The following is a 7610-nucleotide window of genomic DNA, read 5'->3' on the forward strand; positions in this document are numbered from 1 at the left end:
AAGACAAACACCTTACCCGCTGTGGTATTGCTCCAGCTCCCCCATCTCCTAATTCTTTACTGCATCTGCTCCAGTGCAGTTTTGGTTGAATCTCAGGCACAGATTAGCACTCGGATCCAGGCTGGACTTGGACTAAGCTGACTTTTTCAGGATTCTCTGTCTTGTTTCCAAGGAAGGCTCTTGTCCATGAAGACAAGCCCCCGTGCTGCTGTGGCCTTGCCTAGGGGACAGAAGTGAGGCATGAAGCCTGGGGAGCACCTTTCCTGATGACACTCTGTCTTGTCACCTCAGCTCTTCCCTGCAGGGCTGCTCTCACTCGCCTCCTGCACCATTCACTGTCCTTCCTTTTCGTGTCCCCTGGACAGTATTGAGAGGGACCCTGCAGGGACCCAGAGGCAGTCCAGCCAGGAGGGCACTTGCCTTGCATGCAGCCGACCCGGGTTTACACCCTACAACCCGTATGGTCCCTGAGCCCACCAAGAGTGACTCCTGAGTGCAGCTCCAGGAGGAACCCCTGAGCATCACTGGGTGTTGCCCCAAAACAAACAATGAAACAAAAACAACACAGCAGAAAAAGAGGATCCCCAGCACCCGTCCCCAAGGGTCATTTCCAACCCGATGCCACCCTTTTCTTTCTGTCACATCTTGGATCTTCCTGCTAGATTTGCACCAATCCCCAGATTGTCATTCAGTCCTTTTTAGATGAACCTGTCTGCAATGACCTCAGTGAAAGTGGCCAGTGCTTAATCAGAGCCAAACACAGGCAGACATTGGACCCAGGACACTCTTGCCTTTGGCCTCTGGTGGGGTCTAACTGATAAGACCCCAGACTTACAATCTTAGGAGCATAGACGGTGACGACTTCTGTCCACTGCCCAGTGTGCCTCTGGCCACTGAGGAGTGAGTGTCATGCAGCTTTATTCATTACAACTTGGAGTCACTGTTGTCAGTGACTATGTAAACATCCTATTTCAAAAGCCAAGATAGAGAATGAAGATGGAAGGCTCACTTAGAGCTCTCCTGAGCTATAGCAACAGGTTGTTTCCTTGTTGGTAGCTGGTGGCAGTTGTCACACACACACACACACACACACACACACACACAGAGCCAGGGTGGCTCCTGGCTCTCTGTTCTCCTTGAGGAGTTGAGTCTTGGCAACAGGTCTTCATTTGGAGGCCGAGTTGGGCAGCTGTGTCATCTCTGTCTCCCCTTTCTTTGCAGGTGAACGCCCAGGCCCTTACCAGTGCCTTCTCCCCACACACTAAGCCTTGGATTGGCCTGGCAGAAGCTCTGGGCACGCTGATGCACTCCTGGGCTGGATCCCCTAAAGGGACCATCCACATAATGACACAAGGTGATGCCGGGTTCCTCGGAAGATGGGGAGAAGGGAACACAGGCACTGCGTGTGCCCCACTGGGTATAATCGCTGCAGCTTACAGACCACTGAGTGACTGAGAGTTCATGTCCCTTATTCTGAGCCTCTCCCCCAGCGGCTGTGGGAACAGGGCGGTGGGGGAGGTGCTCGCGGGCTGTGGCTCTGCCTGGGGCTCAGGTTGGATGCACAGCACTGCACAGTCCACTGAGCACAGAGCTCAGGTGTTTGCCCAGACCCCTTCTAAGCAGCCCCTGGGGAAACAGACTTCCTTTCAACCCATCTGTTCTGGGTTTTTATTATCATCATTATTATTATTATTGTTTCATTTTGGGAACCAAGCCCAGTAGTACTCAGGACTAGTGCTCAGGCGACCATATGGGGTGCTGGGGATCAAGCTGGGATGGGCCATGTGCAAGGCAAGCACCTTAATCCCTGTATTATCTTACCACAAATCATATTTTTCTAGTACTTCAGGAATGGATATGATGCGCAAGAGACTAAAACAGAGTTGAAATTCATAGTAGGGCAGTGGGAAGGAGGGGGTGTGTCCCAGGCTGAGTCTGCAGGTCCGATTCTGATGTCAACCTTGTTGCTTCCTTCTGGCCTGCAGGGGAGGGGCCTCCACCCTAAACTGAGGGGGTGGGGTGCTAATGGCAACATTTTATGCTCTGTGACACAGGAAGGCGGGTCTTTGGCCCTGCTACCAGCATTCGGGCCTGTGCTGTCTGAGTGAGGAAGGCAGTGCCCCCTTTTGGCCCTGTGGGGGTACTGCACAGGCTGCAGCCGCTTCTGCAGAAGAGAGGCCGCTGAGAGCAGAGAGGCCGCTGAGAGCGGCCAGGCATCCCACCAGCCCTGCTGCCTGGGCCATGGGGAATAGGCGGGAAGCGGAGCTCTAGAAAGGGCTTTCTTTTTTTTGCTTATTTGTTTTGGGGCTACACACAGTGGACCTTGGGGCTTACATCTGGCTCTGTGCTCAGGAATCGTTCCTGGCAGTGCTCAGGGTCCCTGTAGGGCCCAGGGGATGGAACGGGGTCAACCACGTGCAAGGCAGGTGCCTCACCTACCCCGAGACGTGCTTAGGAGATGGCTCTACAGAGACCCGTGCCCTGCCCTGGGCTTCTCGTGGAGTCTCCCACTTCTCCACTCTCGAGGATGCGGAACCGCCTGGAAGGCTGGGCTGGTGCCGGAGTAAGAGCCCGTGGTCCAGAGCACTCCTGTGGGCCTCTGTGTCCCTCACGAAGCAGCAGCCTGACGGTAACTTCTCTGGGTCCCCAGGAACGTCCCTGAAGAATGCAGGGAACTGCCTGAGCCCCGCGGTCATCGTGGGTCTTCTGAAAGAAGCTTCCAGTCAGGCCGACGTGAACCTGGTGAACGCCAAGCTGCTGGTGCAGGAGGCTGGCCTCAGCGTGCGTGTTGTCTGCCCCGCCAGGCCACCCCCTGCCCCACCTTCCCGACCCCACAGAGCCCCCGACACTGATGTGGCTCCCAAGCAAGACGCCTGATTGCTTCGTCTGCAAAGAGGACGGGAGCTGCCTCACGCATGGCCGCAGGACTCGCACTCTGTGTCTGTCACGCCATGAGTGCCCAGCCTGAGGAAATCCCATGGTGCAGGGCCTCGGGCTGTCCCCCAGAGCCCTAGAGCCATGGAGCCCGTGCTGGGGCTCCTGGCCAGGCCGGAGCTCTCAGGTGTTCTCTTCACCTCTGCCACGCCCGTGGCCACCCTGTGGCACCATCCCCTCTGTTTCCATGGTCCAAGTCTGTGTGTCCCAGCACAGGAGCCGGCAGAGCACTGACCACGGCCATGCCAGGGCTGCTGGAAATTTTGAAGCACTTTCACGTTTGCCCCTGTGGACCCCTCCCCTCCCCCCAAGTCCCAGTCATGGCCCTGATTCTGTGCAGGCTGGAGTGAGCTGAGCATGGGGGGCCGGGTGGGGGAAGCCTCTGGAGGCTAGACCCGATCACCCCTCCTTCCTCGCCGCCCCCACCTCTCACTTGCCCCTGTTCCTCCCTGCACCTCCCGCCCTGCCCCAACCTCCCGTCCTAACTTTTTTTTCCTTATGGGTCACACCCTGCGATGCTCAGGGGTCACTCCTGGCTCTGCACTCAGGAATGACTCCTGGCGGTGCTCAGGGGACCCTATGGGATCCTGGGGATCGAGTCGGGATCAGCCACATGCCTGGCAGACACCCTCCCTGCTGTGCCATCGCCCCAGCCCCCATTCTATCTTTCGCCTGTTCTCAGCAGCACTTTGCTTACGCTCCCCTTGGGACCCCCCAGGTCTTGACTATTCCAGGTCCACAAGCTCTGCCCTCTGCCCTGACCCCCACCCCGCGCAGGGGCCTGGGAGCCAGGCAGAAGCTCCGCCCAGCCGGCCCAGTGGCCGAGGCAGGGGTGGGTGACTGGCTCCCTGTCTCCCCTCTGCAGGTTACCACTTCACACAGCCCCGCCGTGCCTGGGGACCAGGGTACCGGGGAGAGCCTCCTGACGGTGGCCCTGGCGGGTGCCCCCTACCAGGCAGTGGGCTCGGTCCAGGGCACGACTCCCGTTCTGCAAGCGCTCAACGGAGCCGTGTTCAGCCCTCCAGTGCCGCTGCGCCGGGACCTGCCCCTGCTCCTGTTCCGGGCTCAGTCTTCCAGCCCCGCCATGCTGCCCACCGTCATCGGTGAGGGGGCCGGGCTTGGGTGGCTCTGGGGGGCCGTGCAGACCTCTGCTCCCCCTTCTCCTTTCAGGGCCCTCTGTACCCAGGGGCGGCTGCAGACCCTCAGCAGAGAGAGGGCCGGTTTCTAGAATACCCTGGGAAAGAACTCATTGTAGCTTCTCTGCAGCCCCAGAGATGGGCAGCGCAGACGCCTATTCTCAGACAAGATGCAGGTATCCAGCCTCTACCGCCCCCAGTGAAGACATAGGGGCATTTCCCGTGGACTGTGTCCCTGGAACTCAGAGCTGTGGGGTGCAGGATGCACTGACCAGGGCCATGCCAGGGCTGCTGGAAATTTTGAAGCACTTTCAAGTTTGCCAGAGAATATGCCAGCAGACCCCAGAGGGCCTAGTTCACCATCCTGGCCAGCGGCTCAGTGGAACTTGCCCTGTTTTCCCTCCCAGATGTCACTCTGAATAAAACTGGCAGCCAGGAAGCTGGAGGGTGGGGCGGGGAGGGGGGGCATTAGCTCTTTGCAGCTGGGCCTCCCTTCCCCTCGCCCTGTTGTGGGGTCTTGGGGTTTTCCTAGAGAGACAAGACAGGAAGGGGAGCTGGATGGCTTCCTTCTTTCTTCTCTCTGATTCTGAACATTTTGGGGGGTGGGGCCACACCAGCGATGCTCAGGGGTTACTCCTGGTTCTGCACTCAGGATTCACTCCTGGTGGTGCTCAGAGAATTATAAGGGATGCCGGGAATCAAACCCTGGTAGGCTGCATGCAAGGCGGTGTCCTATCTCTCTGGCCCTGGTTCTGAACTCTGCTGTCCCACATCTTGGATCACAGAGGTTCAAGATTCTGACTTTGCCCCCAACGTCTGGCCTCTTACCCCAAGCCCAGTGCTAACCCAGAGATCTGTTTACTTCCAGACCTTCTCACCGGGGCTGGTGTGCAGCTGCTGTCCTACCAGCTCTCATCGGTGTCTGAGGGGGCCACCTGGCATGTCCTGGGCATCTCCTCCCTGCTACCCAACCTGGACACGTGGAAGCAACACGTGACAGAAGCTTTCCAGCTCCGCTTCTGACTCTGGAGCTGCTTCCTGGATTTCAGCCTTTTCTGAGGCGATCTGCCCGCCTTGTCCGGCAGGGAAAACAGGGCCTTGTTCCTGGGACAGGCACTGCCTCGGCTGCTGTCGACCTCACAGGACCTCTCCAGAACAGTGACCACCTAAAATAAAGGGCTTGCCCCAAAGCTCTGTCGTTGAAGTGTCGTTGTCATGAAGAACCACCAGGGGGCAGCCATGGGCAACCCCAGAGCTTGGTTTGGGCACCAGGAGTGTTTGTTACATGCATGCATGCATACGCGTGTGCTTGGTTAGGGGAACAGGAGTGCGTGTATGTATGTGTGTCAGTGATTGTGTGTCTGTGCATGCATGTGTGTGTGTGTTTGGTTTGGGGAACAGGACTGTGTCTGTGTTTGGGAGGGACATTGCCCAGGTGAGCTCCAAAAAGGGCGCCTCTCCTATCTGGGCTAGATAGAGGCTTTTCTCCAGGAGCCGCCCAGGTTTCAGATTCCTACAGTGTTTCAGACCCTTCCACTTGGGCAAATACATAGTAATGGATAATTCAGCCACTATGCAGGCTCATTTAATGCGCCATGGATCACAGAAGGACAGTGCCATGTTAAGTTCTAGGAGCACTGGGCAAGGTACTTTTCCTAAGAGCAGGTTATCCCCCGACTGCCCCAAGAAGTTTCCATCTGAAACCTTCCATCTCCCCACAGGCCTGAGGACACTGCCCCTGGAGGGGGAGGCCAGCGCCAGAGCCAGAACAGGCATTTGTGTGGATCCCCCACTCCACTGAGCTGAGGAAGTGTCACTGCAGTGTCTGAGAGGGTCTCATAAGGAGAAGCAGCAGCAAGGGCCTGTGGGCTTGAGCATCCTTGGCTGGTTTACGAAAGTATAGGAGGATGGGAGAGTTGGTTTGGTTTTTGTTTTGATGATGTGGGTGTTGGAGAAGCCCGCTAGACCCACGAAGGCTTGGAACAGTAGTTACAGCATCAACATGAAGGAACTCAGCCTTTGTTTTTTGTTTTTTTCTTTTTGGATCACACCCGGCAATGCTCAGGGGTTACTCCTGGCTCTGCACTCAGGAACCACACCTGGTGGAGCTCGGGAACCATATGGGATGCTGGGAATTGAACCCGGGTCAGCCGCGTGCAAGACAAACGTCCTCCCTGCTGTGCTATCGCTCCAGCTCCAGAATCCAGCCTTTGACCTCTGGTTCTGTGACTGAGTCAAAGGCCAAGGACTGTAACATGGCAGTGCTGGGGCCAGTGGTGAGACAGATCATGGGTGCTCGGAGCTGCCTTTGCTCGGCTGGCCGGGAAGGGCGCAGGCGTCTAGAGGTGAATGGCGAGGTTAGCTTTTAGCAGCTCTGATCTTGACCCTGTGTGGAATTCTCCGCAGTCTTGGTTTCTTCGTCTGTGAGAAGAGCAAAGATGCCCCCACAGAGCTGAGGGCTAAGTGGATTATATAGGTTAATGGGATGCAGCTCAGGTGCTCAATGAATGGGTCTTTCTTCTGTTGCCTTTTTTTTTTTTTGAGAGTGGACAGAGCAAGTCTCACAGAACCAGTACCTAGTAGCAAAGAGCCCCTCACGCCTTGTCCTGTGATGCTAAGCCAGCTCCGGGCATTGGGCACTAGGCTGCTCGCTCTCTCTGGAATAGATCTGTGCATCATCTGGGAGAGACAGGAAACAGGCTGAGGTGCCGGGGATTGAACCAGGGTCTCCTGTGTGCAAGAAATGCACCTTAATCCTGAACACACTTCTGAGGTGAATGAAGGTAAAATGAGTTAAGAGTTGGCAGACTGAACAGAGCACAGCGGGATAGAGCATTTTCCTTGCATGCAGCCAGCCGGAGCTCGATCCGCGGCACTCCATGATGGCACCCATACGAGCAGCACCAGGAGTGATCCCTGTGCAAATCCAGGAGTAAGATATGAGCACTGCTGCCGGTGTGCCCACACCCCCGCCCAAACAAGAAATGCTGAGTTAGTGTGGGTGAGACAGTTCAGACTGCCGGGGTGCATGTTTTATACGTAGGGTTATGCCTCACACCGCATGCTGCCCTCAGCAGTGCACCAGGCCAGGAGGAAGTGGCCCCTGGGCACCGCTGGGTGTGGCCTCCAAACCCACCAGAGCTCGGTGTCAGCCTCAGTCTCCCCTTGGGGATGAGAGGGGTAGGGAACGTGCCTTGGGTGCCTGCCGTCCGGACAGAGGGGTACTCTGAGCCCCACATCACTCCGGCTGCCTTTTGCCCCACAAGAAGGTCCTTTGTGTGTCAGACATAAGTAGAATTTGGGGGGAATTTCTGCGATTGGGAAATCAGTTTTCTCTGGCCGACCTCGGTGAGGGGAGGGGCCTGTTGGCTGTTTGGAGCCTGCAGAATTCAGTGATAGTGGAGAGCTGCCAGAGACGCGGAGGGTGGCTGCAGTGCAGAGCACATGTCTGTCACACGTGAGGCCCCGAGTCCCGGGCCTGACATGTCACCCACAGCAAGGCTGGGGGCATCGCCTGGGAGTGACCCTGGACCTTCCAGT

At 57.0% G+C, this 7610-nt stretch overlaps 1 protein-coding gene across 1 annotated transcript in view; it reads left to right on the forward strand.

Moving 5' to 3' along the window:
- Positions 1–5268, forward strand: part of PHGDH (phosphoglycerate dehydrogenase) — a 32823-nt gene extending 27555 nt beyond the window's left edge. Inside the window, exons 9-12 of the mRNA XM_004618114.3 lie at positions 1222–1354; positions 2651–2781; positions 3800–4037; positions 4939–5268. Of these exons, the coding sequence (XP_004618171.1) occupies positions 1222–1354; positions 2651–2781; positions 3800–4037; positions 4939–5093 (657 nt within the window). The 3' untranslated portion in view covers positions 5094–5268. The remainder of the gene's footprint in view (positions 1–1221; positions 1355–2650; positions 2782–3799; positions 4038–4938) is intronic.
- The last annotated feature ends 2342 nt before the right edge of the window (positions 5269–7610 follow it).

This window comes from Sorex araneus, chromosome 3 (genome assembly GCF_027595985.1).
Source record: "Sorex araneus isolate mSorAra2 chromosome 3, mSorAra2.pri, whole genome shotgun sequence".
NCBI classification, from domain to species: Eukaryota; Metazoa; Chordata; class Mammalia; order Eulipotyphla; family Soricidae; genus Sorex; species Sorex araneus.